Source organism: Balaenoptera ricei, chromosome 11 (assembly GCF_028023285.1).
Source record: "Balaenoptera ricei isolate mBalRic1 chromosome 11, mBalRic1.hap2, whole genome shotgun sequence".
Lineage (NCBI taxonomy): Eukaryota > Metazoa > Chordata > Mammalia > Artiodactyla > Balaenopteridae > Balaenoptera > Balaenoptera ricei.
The window spans coordinates 13,084,699-13,101,519 of NC_082649.1; the positions used below are offsets into that span (position 1 = coordinate 13,084,699).

Sequence of the window (16,821 nt, forward strand, 5' to 3'; positions counted from 1 at the left end):
GAAAAACGCAGTCAACGACAAGTGGCACCCCAGAGCAACTCACAGATAAAATGCACTACAATTCTGACAAAATGTTGTGTACTCTTCAGAAAAGTTGAGCCTGGGAAGAATGAGATGGACGGGTTGGGTAGCTGCTCACAGACAGAACACTGTTTGCCAGATGGAAGCCCAGGGCTCCCCCGAGGCGGGGGGGGCCATCCCAGGCAGGGGGTCCCCCAGTGGGCACGATGCTTAGATCCTCTCTGCAAAAGAAAGGGGCACGAGCCTGTTTCTGCATCGGTCCTCTTACTGATGCGCAGGACTGGACCCCCTCCAGTCTGGCTCACGCTCAGGAAAACACAGGTTGTGTGACAGGCACACAAGCTAGCATGAGGTCACGGGGCCTTCCGCAGAGAAGCAGCAGGATGGGTGCTCCTGGGCCGCTCAGGGGAACATGCCACAGGAACAGAGGCAGCGCAAAATGGCTCACTGCACTCGCTGGAAAAGGTCAGCCTTCTTTCTAGACTTTTCTAAACCGTCTCTCCTTCCATATAAACTCTTTGGAGAGAAGGAAGCCTTTTATTCATTTTTCATGAAGCTAACCTTTCTCTTCTCAGGGCCAAAGTCACCCAAGTGGAAGCAGGGAAGGGAAACTAACATTGGCGAGGGCCTACTACGCGTTACCTACTATGCTGGTTCCTTCGAACGTTATTTCCTTTCATTCTTCTGACAACCTTCTTTCTTTGCACTACGACGTAAACCGAATGGAAGGCTCATATGTAATTTGTTCCGTGAAGTATGTGTGCACTAATCTATACACGGTTTGCACAAGCTCCAGAGTGGTGGAGTATAGATTCAGCCTTGGGTCTTTGCGGCTCCAGTTCCTGCATTTTCTGACCAGCTCACCTGCTTCCCACCCAAGCAGACCATGCTCCATCCTCCAGCCGAATCACACTGACTCCCACGTTGATGCTATCACCTGGGGATCCCTTCTGGGACTCGCCACAGACTAAGGAGACCACGGGTGGCTACGAAGAGACTTCATGTGGTGCACACAGGCTAACAGACAAGGCCTGGGATGCCCCTTTTGTCCTCCCACGGCACCGGCGTGGGGGAACTGGGATGCAAGGACGCTTTGCCTGGGCCGAGAGATACTGCACTGGGTAGGACAAAACCACACGGATGGTGACGAACACGCAAAAGCATTTTTCTCCTACACTGCCTCATCTGGAGCTTTAGCTGGAGACCACCCTGGAGGTGTCTTTCACACAATAATAATTAGGAATTTGGCTCCTGAAAATAATCCCCTCAATGAAAACTCCCTTGGCTCTATCAGGATGGCTTTCCTTCCAACGAGGTCTATGCGCTGATTATAAGCATGAAGTCAGGGAAGTTTCCCTTTATGTCCCCCCTTTGGTTTTCGCTTAGTGGATGCTAGTACATTTTACAAGGGCTGTTCTGCACGGCAGGAAAGCAAGGGATTACAAAAATGAGAGGAGGCCCAACATATGATCTTGTATAAGGAATCATTCGCCCATTTTAGTGATGAGAAAACCCCCAGCTCTGAGAGGTAAGACCAACTTTTCTTGCAGCCAACCAGACCCCAGGCTCGTGGCTTCTCCCCACCAACCATACTACATTGACCAGGGATGCCCGTGGTTGGTTATGAAGTCAAGCATCCCTGTGGTCCTGCTTCCATGCAGGATTTATGCCTGGGGTCACAAAGCCATCTGTCCTCTAGCAAACCACCCCTTCCTTCCACAACTTCCCCAATCCAATTTGTGAGTTTGCTAATTAAGTGCAACACTTCGCATGTTTCTAAATCTCCCTGTGGGTGCAAGTGTTAGTGATTTCTAATCCACTGAGCAGACAGACCAGGGGAGAAAACCCCACCGAGTGCCGCTGAGGATGGAGGGAAGTCCTCAGCCCTCGGAGTGTAAATTAAATCCAGACCTTCGTTTTCTCCCTTCCCTCTCCCCCTCTCGCTTCCTCTGATTCCCTCCTGACTGTGCTCCTGTCACTTGTGGTAAACACAGCTGGTGGAGTATTTTAGCTGTGATGATGTCAGCCTGTTTCTGATAGGCTTCAGGGTAAAGTGACAAATCACCGGTGGTGTCGGGGCCCCGCACTTGTGTTTCTACAGCCTGAAACTCCAGCCACCCTTTGGAGCCGAAGCCACAGACCTGTGAGCAGGCCCTGACAAACACGCTGCCTTCTAATTTGCACCTTGGCTGTCAGCAAGGAGACTGGTGGTCTGGCGACGGGAAGGAAATGAGACTTCACACACGGAAGCCGATTTCACCATCGTTTAAGCGTTCACTCTGCAAAGGATCGAGCGGGGGCAAACACAGAGAGATGCTTCCTCTCTAAGAACTGCCGGGTCGGGTCGATGTGAAACCTAGAGGTCTGTGACGCTCCTGATGACTGCGGAGGCTGCCGGGGCCTTGGAGATGAGTCCTCAGCTCAGAGCTGTTCTTTACTGAAAGAGATGCTAGGCCGGAGACAGCAGCATTTTCAAAATCACCCCTCTTTCCGTGCCTACCTCTCTTCACAGCATTGCGTTAAGGATTAAAAGGACCGTGAAAAAACATGTTTACTTCTCCTTCTTGTTTATTTTCCAGGCTTCACCTGGGGTCTGTTAAAAGACAACTTTGCTAAAGACAGCTTGTTCTTTCAACGAGTATCCATCCGCCCCTAAGCCATGTAGGACAGCGGGAGTGAGCAGAAACTACAGATGGGTAGTGAGTTCTAAATAATGATGCCCTTTTCCAAATATTCTGATTTTTGCTATATATATATATATATATATATATATATATATATATATATATATATATATTTTTTTTTTTTTTTTTTTAATCAGAACTCTGAGAAATCTTTCTTGGGCCTTACCAAAGGCTACAGCAACATCTCATCATAAAAAAAGAAAAGTCTTCGGGGCTAAAAGCTCCTGGCAACACAGGTCCCCTGATATTGTGCAAGATCCCACATCCAGACGTTCACAAGCAGTTCTGGAAAATGCTTTGGAAAATCGGGCTCCCCTACCTCACTTGATCTTTTGTTTTTAAATATACTAAAAACAATTCAAACCATTAACTGGTTTGTTTATTTTCTTTGAATGTCCCAAATACCAGCTATGCCATGACCATTTTTCAACTCATTTCAACCTGAAGGAGGTGCTGTCACATCTGAGTGTTTCAAAGTCCTCAGTGAAACCATTCCCAGAGGGAGTGAGTCTCTACCACCCACCAGGGAAGTTCCTGGCCTGGGGGCCAAACCTGATTGACTCCAAGCAAGCTAGGCAGTGAAACTGCTATTTCATACAAATGGGCAGAATAAATGCATTCAAGTGATTTAAGAAACTGGAAAAGAGTGGACTGAAGGAACCCATGGAAATTAAGAGAGCTAATCATAGTTCCAGTTTTAACATGACTCAGCTTGGCTACATCTGGTCCTTGGGGTTCCTATTTATCAGAAGTCCAGGAGCTCACCTGGGGCAACCCTGACTTTGCAGACTATATTAACCACACCTTGTAGTCTCTATATCTGATGCTTTGACATCTTGGGGCCTTGTTGACTCTGGAGGGACTGTGCCTCCCTGGGTTAGCTCATTCCTAGAGATAGCTGACAGCTCACCTGCCTGGAAGAATGTCCTTCATATGCAAAGCAAACACCCACATCCCAGCCACCTCCTCTATGGAGCTTTCACTCTCTGGGCCACTATCCACCAGCCCTTATCACCCCAGGGCCAGGTACCAGACACCCAGGGACAGCCTCTATGCCCAGAGCCTGCTGAAATGATTCCAACTGGCCAATCCTAAGTCTGCCTACCCTGCCTCACCCACTCCTTCCCACTGAAACCACAATCAAGGCTCTTGCCCATGTTTTCTCCTCACTCCCAGTGCCTCCTGACTGACCCTGGTGCTTCCCCATGTGGCCCTGCATGGCACGGCACAAACCCTCCTCTTGGCATCTGAGTATAACAAACTATCTTTTCAATGGCAGTTGTATTCTCATCTGTTGGCCTCACCATACCTAAATAAGAACAAAACCTACATTTTAAAACAAAGACGTGCAATGGGGTGTGGCCACTCTGGGCATTTAACATTCTCACCTGAACCAGCACTGTCTTTTCCTGACCAAAAGAAAGGGGGGTGGGGGGAGGGGGACAGATGACTTTTCTTAATCAGGTTTCCTCGTCTAAACCACAGAACAAAAAAATAACTTGAGTGGCGATCTTCTTAATTGTCCCGAGAATGGTACCTGACCAGCCCCCCTCTAGACACAGAGAAGTAAATTCATTACAAACAGCAGGTGCTTTGGTGTACTAGGGCTTAATTCTCTTAGAGAACGTGGTTGGGAAATGTGATGAGTCTAACTTCTAGGTATAAATGAAAACCCTCAATCATCCCCCACAGCCACTGACAGGTCTGCCTCTTGGAAGAAATTCAGTGTGCCGGGAAGCGATGAAGGTGGTGCGGCGGGGTGTCCCCCTACCTGTGTGACCTGGATGAACGTTACCTGTGCTCGGTGATCCCCGACAGCGAACTGTATCACGGCGACGCCCGGGTTGTGGCCGTCCTCGATCCTCTCCACCGTGCTGGAGTCGATCTTCAGGTCGTTGCTGATCTCTGCGCTCTGGATGAAGTCTTCCGTCTTTAAGTCCTCCACTTTCTTCAGCTCCCCGTTGGCCAGCTGGATGATGGAGCCTTTCATGAAGTAGGGAGGCAGCGTAGGGGGCGCGGCTGCAGGGGTTGCCACCGACTGCACCACGGGCAGGTGGATCTGGGCCTGCACCATGGCTGGGTAGGCGGCCTGGGTGCCCAGGGCCTCGGGGCTGAAGTTCTCGCTCTTGGGAAGGGCGGTGGTGACGAACGTGTGAGGCACTGCAGCAAACTGGGGCGACGACGTGACGATGGCCGGGGCCGCACCCGACCCCTCCATGTCAGCACTGCCCACAGGGATGAGCAGGGGCTGGGTGCCGGGGAGGACCAGGTGCGGGGGCAGGCCGCCGGCGTAGGTGATCGCTTGCTGCTGGCTGCTCAGGTAGCCGATGACGGGCGGCTGAGTCCCTGCGTAGAAGGCTGTGGCCGGCAGCCCAACCGGGAGGGGCTCCGAAGCACTGTGTGTGGTCTGAATGACCGTGTGGGGGGACAGCGTGGCGACGGCGGCGGCCTTCACGCCTTCGGGGCCCAGGGCCTGCTGGGGGGACAGCGCGTAGGAGCGGTGCCCGGGCTTCCCTAGGTGCAGGCCGCTCTTGTCGTTGAGGGCGGACGGGGAGGCCTCTCGGTGGGTGACCTGCTGCACCTCCAGGTCGGCGGCGGGGGTGCTGCTGTTGGGCAGGACCATCACAGAGGCCCGCACCCCGGAGGAGTCGCGGCCGCCGTAGTCGGCGGGGCTGGGGTGGACCACCACGTGCCTGGACTCGTACGGGTGGGGAACGGCCTTGCCGCCCGCCTTCACCAGGCCCAGGTCGGCCGCGGTGGGCGCCCCGTACCTGCGGCCCTTCTCCATCTCCCCGTTCAGGATCTCCTTGGCCTGCACGCCCTGCTGCAGCCGGCTGCTCTCGGCTTTCTTGGTGGCCTCGCGGGTGACGAAGTGGCTGCCGGAGTCGGTGTACTGCACGACGACCTGCGGGGAGGGCCCCAGGGTGAGCGTGTGCGGGATCATCGTCTGGTGCGGGTGCAGGTGGACGGGGATGGCCGGCGGGGAGGCCGGGCGCGCGGCGCTCTGCGGCGAGCTGGAGATGTGCATGTACTGGTTCTGCTGGGTGGGTGGTGGGGACCCGGGGGGCAGGAGCCCCGCGGTCCTGCCCAAGTGCTGCTGCTGCTGCTCAGCCTTGTGCCCCGAGGCTTGGCTCAGGCCGCCCATGTTGGCCAGCAGGGTAGAATAGGCCTCCAGCTGGGAGCGCTGGGATGGAGTGGCGGCCCCCGCGGCCGAGGCCACCGCGCTGGTGACGGGGCTGGCCGTGGGGGAGATCAGCTGAGAAGGGATGAAGCCGGCGTAGGGCCCGCCGTACTGGGAAGAGCCGATGAACTGTAAGGTGTGCGGCAGGTGGGCGTACTGCACGGGCGACACCGGGGCCCCGGACTGCGGGGGCGGGTACGCGGGCATCGTCGTGGTCGCCGGGACGGACCGGGGCGCGCTGGGCGGGGAGTAGTCCAGCCCCGCGGACAGCGCTTTGTGTAAACCTATTCCCTGCTGTAAACCGAGCTCCGCCGGGGGCCCCGCCGGCCCGAGCCGCCCGCCCGCGTGCCCCCGGCCGCCCGCGTGGCCCGGGAGCCATGCCACGCCCTCCGCGCGGTGGTTGTCGCTGGGCACAGCCGTGGCCTTGTCCTCCGAGGGCCGGCTGGTGGCGGGGATCTCGCGCTTCTTGGGAGGCAGGCATTCGTTACTGCGCTCTTGGTTGGATTTCATTTTTCGCCGTCCCCCCTCCACGGTGACCGTTTCACTCTCTGGCTGGCTCTGCTTTCAGTCTGATAAACGGAAAGTCACATTTGATTTCTGTAGGGGATCCAGGCTCTTCATGAGGAATCATCTCCCTGTGGGTGCGATCCGCCAGCAGCCGCCCTGGAATCTGGGAAGAGGAAGAGGGTGGGGACAAGGGGAAGAGGAGAGGGAGGAGAGAGGCGATCAGAACATCAGCACCGGAAAAGAATGTCCTCCTCGAGATGGAGACTAAGCTTCTGGGGTCAACGTGAATTCCAACCACCACCCGCCCGCCCCCGCCCGCCCCAACATTAGAGCAGGTAAAACGCTGGCCATGCTGGTTAGGACATCAGGAAGATCATTACAACATGGAGCAAGTCAAAACCTCCTTTTTTATGGATTCAGCAGGTCTCCTAAGACACCTCTCTTAATACCCTCTCTCTTTTTTTCTTTTCAGAAGGTAGACAATGCATTTCTTAGTTTCGCTTCCAGAAACGCCGCTCCCACTCCTCAGCTCTATCTTTACCTCGCTGGGCAATCAAATGATGCCCACAAGGAGGATGACACCGGTGAAGGTCAGCCAGACCGACCCTCTGAGCCAGGCACTGGGAGGGCAAGGTTAGGGACGGAAATCCTCAGCGGACTTCATACCTTACCTCTGAGTGCTCATCTGCCAAAGGCGCTACTCAAAGATTCCACTGACTCTGGGTCCATACTGGATCTACAACAATTCTCTTCCCTAACACGTGCATGCACGCACGTGCACAGACGCTATACACAGGCCAACTCAGCAGAGGGAGCCCCAAATAATCGTGTTCTCTACAAGTTTCCAAACAACCCCCAGTACAGCTACTCACATGGTAACAGAAAGCCAAAAGGAATCTGTTTGACAGTTAAAATAGGAACATGGTTATGGTTTTAAAAAAATGCAATAATCAGGCTGATGCATTGAGGGTGTCCTCAATGAGGGTGACTTTATGCTTGCTTTATCTCTGCCTCTTACTTCCTTTCCAAGTGGTCTCTGAATTTTCTCTCCACACGCTCCATAAAGGGTCAATCCACCCTTAACCCTAGAGATGAAACCTCTGCTGGACCCATCAGGCCTGAATGTTTCAACCTGGACATACAAGTAGTGAGCCTGGAGCCACTTTTCATGGACACCTAATCTCAGCCTTTCAGGAACCACCGAACTCTGTTACCATGACTGTGTAGGCAGACAGATGCCCACCTGGCAAGAGGCAGATCATCAATGGAACCAACAGGGACCAGGCTTACAGGCGGCAGTTGTGAGGGCCGCCTACAGGCAGCAGCTGCAGCCGTGAGCCCTGTCACGCGCTGTGATCCTGGGAAGCCTTGGATCAGGCTCTGGGAACTCCAGGCCCTGGGTTTTTAGCATTTCTCCTATGCAGACCCGCTTCTCTATAGTCTGATGTCAAAACAGACACAGTTAAGGCAGCAGTTTTCAGCACTACCCTCCCCGACCTAGGGCTTTGTAAGTCCCAGATAACTGCATTCTGTATAGCCTTCTTTTATGAAATGCATGGCACGTAATTTACACCCAATATGTGCCAATAGATTAAGATGACAGTGCTATTTTCAAAACAATGATAGAATAAAATTAAACTACAAAAACTGAAACAGTTGCCCCTTTTGACTGCTTAAAAAGTACTGATACTGATCTTTTATCTCTAGGTTTTAAGTCACTCTAAGAAAGAACTGCATAAGCTCTGTTCCCACACAGACTAGCAAAGGCAAGTCACTTAGGAGATGGACTCAAAGTGAACTGTTCCATGCGCCCCCTGCTGGCTCCACAGCAGCACTGATCCAATAAAACCCCACAGGATTTCATTAGGGAAGTTCATGCAAGAATAGTATGTCAGAATCCGGAATGAGAATATTTGCATATAGTAGGCCCAGCCAGTAAGGCAATAGGTTAATTAGCCCAAGGCAGCTCTAGGGAAGAAAAAATAGCAGCATAAAAGTCCTTTCAAAGCCAAGTAAAATGTCAAACACATTCAGAAAGAGGTCCATTAGCAATGCAAATGTAAAACTGCTGTACAACCGAATGCACCATACACAAACCTAGAAAACCCCTCTGAAGGTACTTTTTAAAAAAGAACTCAGCTTTAGTGAATTTGAATGCTGGCTTGGTTCTCAGCAGTGCCTTGGTTTATTTACACTGTGTTGTTTTTTGAAAGACACTGGCTGACTTAGTTGGCCCTAAAGATCTCAGTATAGATTCCATGGCTGGTCTTCTGCTAATGGACCAACTAGGACATATCGGCCTTACCACACAAATTCAAATGTACTCTTCTGAAAAGTTGTCCATTGACAAACATCTTTTCCAGATAATACAAATGATAAATCAAGGATACAAAGATTAACTGGAGCGACCTGGGGCCAAACTGATACAAATTTCAACACTCCCTCCTCCTACATTTAGGTGGACCTTGTCTCCTATTTACCAGTGCAGCTTGGAGGAGTCGGGTCTCTCTAATTCTGGGGCATGTGTCCCTTTCTCTGTGTTTCGTTAGCTCTCTGTACTGTCTGTATCTCTGATCAGGGGAAATCATCGTGAGGGTAGGGACTGTATCTTGCTGTATTTTCAGTGAACCACGAGAGGGCGCCATAGGACGCCACCATGTCCCTGGTACATTGGATGATAGTTCATAAATTAAAAGAACAGAGAGGTAAATTATGAAGGTGCAAAGTACAGCAGGGAAAAGGAAGGGAGAGAGAAAGAGACTAGAAAGAAGAGAAGAAAAAAGGAGAGTGGATGCCTGCTTTTAGGGTCTCTTTCTAGCTGCAGACACATGGTCTCCATGTCCCTCATTGCCTTTTCAGTGCTGAAACGCACCAGTGGTTCAGCTGGGCCCACAAGGAGTTCACTTCCGGATGTACCTGTCACAACAGAGACACGGGGCCACACACCACTGTATAACTTCTAAGTTACCGAAGAGCCACACATGCAGATCATAGGTTTCAACATTATTATTAGGAAAGGGAAAGTGAACAGGGAATTAATAGATGGATCAAGACAAATTTATTTAGGGTTTACTACATACAATTTGCCTGCTAATCACTGTTCTGAATACATTCATCTTAAGCATCTTTATATCTACATTTGTATCTCTCTCCTCATCGGTATCTTAAAATTTAGCTCAGTGGCAATAAGACCTTGCTATTCCAAGTGTGGTCCTCCGACCAGCTCCCCCAGCAGCTTTAGAAAAGCAGAATCTCAGGCCCCACCCAAACCTCCTGATTTCAGAGTCTGCATTTTAACAACAACTCCAGATGATTCATATGCACAGCAAGGTGTGAGAAGCTCAGCTTGTCTGCATAAGCTTCTAAGTAAAGTAAACATCTCCAGGCTCTTCTGAATGGAGTAGGTGCTGGGAAACCAAACTAGGTGCTGTGAGCAAACAGAATCGACGGAGCCTTGGAGATAAGCAGCTAATATTTAGGGAGAACTCAGCTGTTTATTGTGGGGTCACCTAGACCCAATACAGTTCTAAGTAACAGATGCTCCTTTTCTTCTGGTTCTTTCCATCTTCAAGAACTATAAGGAAATACACTTTAAAAAGGCTGTTACTGTATTTTATGTATAATTCAATCATCTCCAGGAGAAAAAAAACAGACTTTAATAAAGGAAGATATTTATATCTTTGATATCATTCAAAAATCTCCAGAGTCCCCCACCCATTAACGTGGATTCAGATTGCTTCCGAAGTGTTAGGAAAATGAGATGATCCCCCACTGATTCCAAGTCCTGTAAATAACAACCAACTGCTCTGAATGGAAGACACTCCTAGAATCTGATACATACAGTCCTAAAAATGCATTCCAAGGTCAGGGCAATAAACTAGGTTGCTCTGCCCAGCACCCTCCCATCCTGCGAGTTCCTCAGTTTGAGTGAAACCCATGACTGTCTGGCATGTATGTCCATGCACAGCAGAGACGTGGTTTCGGTTTTAAAGAGGAGGAAATGCAGCCTGGTGAGCTTGTGCCAGTTCTGGAAAAACCATATGACCATTTAAAAGACAGAACACCTGGACCTGATGGGAGAGGTCACTAGGACATGGCAAGGATTCTTGAAGTCCTGACATGCAAATCTCTTGCTTTACTAAATTATTACACAGGAAGATCTGTGTAGTGGAAGGGTAGAAGGAACTTCATTTAGGTTAAATATTAAAAATAGGCCCAACTCTGACATCCTTGAGGTTTCTGGGATGGAGAAGGGTGGGTTGGATGATAGCGTAATTAGATACCTTCATGGTTGACTGAACAAGAATGCCCCAAAGGAAGTGGATCACATATTCATTCATCAAACACTTACCTTGTTTCTAGTATGTACAGTGGACCTTAATTATTCAGTGTCAGCATGGGGCAAATGGTACGCCAGAACTCTATTTTCAGTTCTATTCTGTTCATCATTTTATTACTGTTTTGGTTATCATATTTAGAGGTAACAGAAGGCTGGAAGGGATGCTTAATATATTACTGCAATTAATATTCAAACATATCCCGAGAAGCTGGAAGTGATGGCACAAAACCAAAAAAATAAAGATGAACGAGAATAAATATACATGCCCTGCCCTTGGTTTCAATAGCTCAATTAGCCTAATAGCAGGGTTGGAGCAATCTGGCTTAAGAATAGTTCACATCAAAGAGCCCAGGAATTTTCTGTTTGACCATCCATTCAATATGAACCAAGAGCTGGGTACGGTGCCTAAAAGCTGGCCTAACTATAAGCTTCATTTTAAAAAGCACAGTATTCCCAATAACGGAATGAATCCTGCAGGAGCATACGGCACTGGTAAAGCCGCAAAGTCCTGAGGCAAGGGGACACTGGCGGGCATGCCCAGGGTGGAGCGATGGGTTTAGTGGGAGGTCTGGACCCAAGACAGGTAAGTAACAGCTGAGGCAACTGAAGATGTGTGGCCTGGGGGACAGAAAAAAGCCAGAGCAGAGGTGCAATGCTCAGATCTATAATGGGCCCTCCGTGGAAGGCAGGAGAGCAGAAATGACCTACAAATTACACTGATATACAGTTGACTCTTGAACAACACGGGTTTGAACTGCACAGGTCCACTTTTATGGGGATTTTTGTTTCAATAAATACCGCAGTACTACATCATCTGCAGCTGGCTGAATTTGAGGATGCAGAACCACCTACATGGAATGTCGACCATGGAGCTCGAGCATCGGGGGCTCCTGGAACCAATCCCCTGCAAATATTGAGCGACGACTGTATACAGTAGAAATGAGAAAGTAATCAGAACTGTTAAAATGAGCTGGGCTGCCTCATGAGGTAGGGATCCCCGTGTCATCCCCAGTGTTGAGGCAGAGTTTGGAGACACGAAGTGATGGTCCCATGTGGAAGAGAAACAGAATCATAGGCATGAGAGGGGGAGAAAACGTACAGGGCACCGCTGCACTCCACCTAGCACTAATCAGGGACTGCAGGGGGCGTGGCGTACCGTGTTAGAGGCGGAGTTGATTAAGGAAGTGAGAGAGAGATCTTCATACTTCCCAGGCTTGCCAGCCGGGACCCCCCCAGCACATCACCCAGCACCAAGATCAATGAGCCCACCTAGTGGTGGTCCAGGGCACAGCAGCGCTGAAACCCCAGAGGGAAAAATCTCACAGAGTCAGAGGTGGAGAACCGTGGATACTATCACGCTGTGTAAACAAGCGCTCTCTCCCTCTAGGGTCACCCAAAGCAAGTTCAAGTCTGCACCAGGGTGCAGGACCCTTCGGTCAGTGAAGTGACGCACGCCACACAGGGCTGGGAAGGCAGGGATCTGGCCATGACCATCTACAGCTGAGATGTTAGTGGAATGAGGACAGGCAGGAGAGAACAGTCCCTCTCTTTATATTATTAGCACCAAGAATAATAGTTTTGGGGGGCCCTGTTCATCTATAGATTTGGGGGCAATGAATACAGTGACTAAATGTAATGTAATAATTTAAAAAATTTAAATCCATCTGTAAGAATACAGTTGCATTTGGGCGCTCCCTGGCTCAGGGAAGCTCTGAGGGCAACAAACTGTTCTGATTAAACCTCCATCTCCTTGATGGAGAGATGCTGGAGGAGACTCTTCAAGACGCTCAGCCGCTCTGCTGCCCTTCCTCCACTGAACTCCTCTGCTTGGCATGGAGCTAACCCCCGTCTCCCTCCTCCCTAAGTTGGGCTCCGTCTCCCTCCTCCCTAAGTCGGGCTCCGTCTCCCTCCTCCCTAAGTCGGGCTCCGTCATCTGCTTCTACTGTCAGCATAATAGAGCGACAGGCTTCCTCAAGCCTGGGCGAAGCTCTTCCTTGGTTCCTGGCTTCTGCCGTTACCGTATCTCATCCACGTGATGACTGTGACACCGGGGGGTGTTTCTAGTGGGTTTTGCCACCTCTGGAAAAACAGGGAGATCTGTCCTCTGGGTGGGTCCACTGCATGGGGATGTGGCCCACTTCTGTGTCCGTAGGAGATCAGGCCTGAGAGAGGTGGGCAGAGGGGTGAGGCCCACAGCTGGGCTGGGCTGGGCTGTCCCTGGCTCACGTGGGATGTCGCCGCGGCATCTGAGCAGCCAGTGTCTCCTGGCAGCCTGCCCGTGCTGAAACTCCTGGAAAGGCTCAAGATGGAAAAATAATCACTTGAAGGGATAACCATCTGGATCGAAACCAGTCCCAAATGAATTGTCCAAGAGACGTCGAGTTTGAGTTTTTAAGAAAAGCTGGAAATGCTTTTCTGTCAAGACCTTCCCTGGTTCAATACGTAAGCAAATGCCTTTCTGCTCTCAAGTGTTGTGTGTGCCAGATTAGCTACCCCGGGACACGGGAATCTCTGTTTACCCACCACTCTGGCTGAAGGCTGGGAACCATAGGTGCTTTCCACGACCCCACAGCAGTTCTCACCCTGCTCCAGAGTGAACTGTTTTAAGGACAGAGGGACTGCTGTGACGAGATGCAAAGAACTGGCCACAGTAACATGGTTAGAATTGGGGTTAGGAGACAAGGATCTGTCATTTTTGACTCTTGATCAAATGTTCTTAGCACAACAGTGAGAAATCTCACTTCAGAAGTCATCCAGCACTCACTTCCATGGGCATCGTTGGAATATCAGGATAAAACATTATTATTACTGATAGGAAGGTAACAAATTAATATTCTTACTACTACTAATAGGAGGAGGACACAGAGAGTAGTAGAAAGAATAGGCTGGGGTGTAGGTAAAGGACAAGTTCAAAGCCTGGCTTCATCTACAAATAACAAATGTTGTCGAGGATGGCGGGGACGTGGAGAAAAGGGAATCCTCCTACATTGTTGGTGGGAACGTAAATTGGTGCAGCCATTGTGGAAAACAGTATGCAGGTTTCTCAAAAAACTAAAAATAGAACTACCATATGATCCAACAATCCCATTCTTGGGCATATATCTGAAAAAAACCCCAAAACACTCATTTGGAAAGATATTCGCACCCCAATGTTCATAGCAGCGTTATTTACAATAGCCAAGATATGGAAGCAACCTAAGTGTCCATCAACAGATGAATGGATAAAGAAGATGTGGTATATTTATACAATGGAATACTACTTGGCCCTGAAAAAGGATGAAACTTTGCCATTTGCAGCAACATGGACAGACTGGGAGGGCATTATGCTAAGTGAAGTAAGACAGAGAAAGATAAATACAGAATGATACTGCTTATATGTGGAATCTAAAAATACAACAAACTAGTGAATACAACCTAAAAGAAGCAGGCTCACAGATATAGAGAACAAACTGGTGGTTACCAGTGGAAAGGAGAGAGAGGCAATATAGGGGTGGGGGAGTGGGAGGTGCAAACTTTTGGGTGTAAGATAGGCTCAAGGATGTCTTATACAACACGGGAAATAGAGCCAATATTTTGTAGTAACCGTAAATGGAACGTAACCTTTACAAATTGTATGAAAATTAAAAATTAAAAAAGAAAACAAAACAACAACCCTGGTCTCACTCCTACTGCCTATGGAATCTTTTTCTTTCTTGTAATTTTTATTTTACTCCAAATTATACATGTGTCCAGTTTAGACAGTAAGTGTCTCAACAGTGTGTAATCTTATGAGTAATATCTCTGCCTATAAAAGGGGGAGGGGGCTTCCCTGGTGGCACAATGGGTGAGAATCTGCCTGCCAATGCAGGGGACACGGGTTCAAGCCCTGGTCTGGGAAGATCCCACATGCTGCGGAGCAACTATGCCCGTGAGCCACAACTACTGAGCCTGCGCGACTGGAGCCTGTGCTCCGCAACAAGAGAGGACGCGATAATGAGAGGCCCGCGCACCGCGATGAAGAGTGGCCCCCACTTGCCGCAACTAGAGAAAGCCCTCACACAGAAACGAAGACCCAACACAGCCAAAAATAAATAAATATAAATAAATAAATAAATAAATTTAAAAAAAAAATGGGGAGGAATTAGTATGCACAGTGCCTGGCATAATGCACACACTCAATAAATGCTCACCATCCTAATTGTAACTCAGCAAATGCTTCTTCCTGAATCCCTTTGTTTTCACCCACACTGATGTATCACTAATCTCTCCTGGTTCCACGATCAAATCAACACAATACCTTCAAACTCTCAATCCTTTCCAGCATCTGGGTTTTTTCTCACACCTATGATTTACACAAAAGCAAAAGCCATGGATGTTTGAGAATTTATTTTCTTTCTTCAGCTGGTACAAGGGATTATAGTTATAATAGCTCCCAATGCACAGGCCCCCATTCACACCCAAAAGCATGAAAGCCACTCAACAGGTACAAGTAGAATCAACAGAAAGGTGAGATGCTAAACTCGAGCTTGGCGTGTCTCTGTAAGGGTTAAGTGTAATGGTTCCTGGTTCCACTCTGCCTGCTCTTCCACAACACTTAGATGAGTAATTCCCCAAAGGCATGGTGGGGAAATGCAGAATCTTCTTTCCACATCCCACAGGGAAGGCTGCCAGCTGTCTTCTCACACACACACTCATAAGCTCTGCTACACACCACACAGCAAGGGGCCAGTGGTAGCTGGAGGAGGCTTAGTCAGATTCTATCAACTACCAGGGTGCTGGGGTTCCAGGAGATTAGATGGCCCAAGTTTACAAACAGAGAACATGAAAATCTCCATCAAGTCAGAAAAATGCCTTTCTGGAACTGAGGCAGTCTTGAGGCATTTGTTGCCCTTGATGCGGCCGGGTGGAAGGAAAGTGGAAAGGTTCTGGATAATCTTCAACTAACAAGTCATTCCTCCTGGGAGTTCCATGTTGGGGTCCCTTCTGTGGTCGTCTCCCAGTCTCTGGGACACTATACAACTCTACCACCCTCTTGGCTACAAAGGCCCTGAGACCTCCTGGGACCCAGCAAAGCAGGTATGACAGAAGCCACTGGGGCTTTCTTCGTGTAGACTATAGATAGCAATGCTTTCCATACAAGCAACAACCGGTGTATTATCACCCCATTGTAAAGACCAGCATACTGAGGCTTAGCGTGTTAAGGGACTCCCCTAAGGTTACATGGCTCATAAATGGCAGAAATAAGATGAAAACCTTGATTTATCTGATACAAACACCTGGGTTCCAGTTCTCAGATTATGCAGTAGATCTGCTGGTATATAGTGCAGGATTAACCTTACCCAAACAGACGTCTGGCCTTTGTCTCTGGCTACTGGGAGGTCCTGCCTATAGAAGTGTGTCTGTTTGCCTGGGGGCTTTGACCACCAGTCTAAAATATAATTTATGACAGGGGCTTTGGGCCCCATGCGATATCAGTGCCAACCTCTGGAGGAATTAAAGACTAAAGGTACGCAGCCAACCTCCGGGAGGAGCTGAGGATAAAAGATCAGCCACGTGGGTGTTAAGAGACTGAGCTCCAATAAAATCTCTAGACACCGGGGCTCGGAGGAGCCTCGATGGGTGGCAGTACTGTGTGTGTACTGTCACACTGCAGGACTGGGAGAAGGTAACGCCCTCCACGACCCCACGAGGAGAGGACACCTGGAAGCCCCGTGTTTGGACCCCTCCAGACCTCTGCCCTATATGCCTCTTCCTCGGTTGATTTTAATCTGTATCCTTTCTCTGTAGTAAACTGTAACTGTGAGTATAGCAGCTTTCAGGGAGCTCTGTGAGTGCTTCTAGTCAATGGATGAATCTGAGGGTGGTTTGGGGGACTCCCCCCACCCCAGAACCTATAAGTGGTGTGAGAAGTGAGGGCAGTCTTGTGGGAACTGTTCTCTAACTTTGTAATTGGCTCATAAACTCCTTTTTATAGCGCATGATGATTATACACTTAAATAGATCAAGTAATAAAATAAGCATAATAAATGAAGTTCATCGGGGTTCAGGGAAAAGAATGTATCATGCACCAAGGACCAGATAAATCCAAATCTCTACATTTCAAAACAGTG

At 49.4% G+C, this 16,821-nt stretch overlaps 1 protein-coding gene across 7 annotated transcripts in view; it reads right to left on the reverse strand.

Moving 5' to 3' along the window:
- ATXN1 (ataxin 1) overlaps positions 1 to 16,821 on the reverse strand; it is a 393,801-nt gene that overhangs the window by 16,541 nt on the left and 360,439 nt on the right. For all 7 annotated transcript variants that reach the window (XM_059937989.1, XM_059937986.1, XM_059937983.1 and 4 more), the window contains one exon: positions 4,501 to 6,556. In XM_059937989.1, coding sequence (XP_059793972.1) covers positions 4,501 to 6,396 — 1,896 coding nt within the window. In that variant the 5' untranslated portion in view covers positions 6,397 to 6,556. The remainder of the gene's footprint in view (positions 1 to 4,500; positions 6,557 to 16,821) is intronic.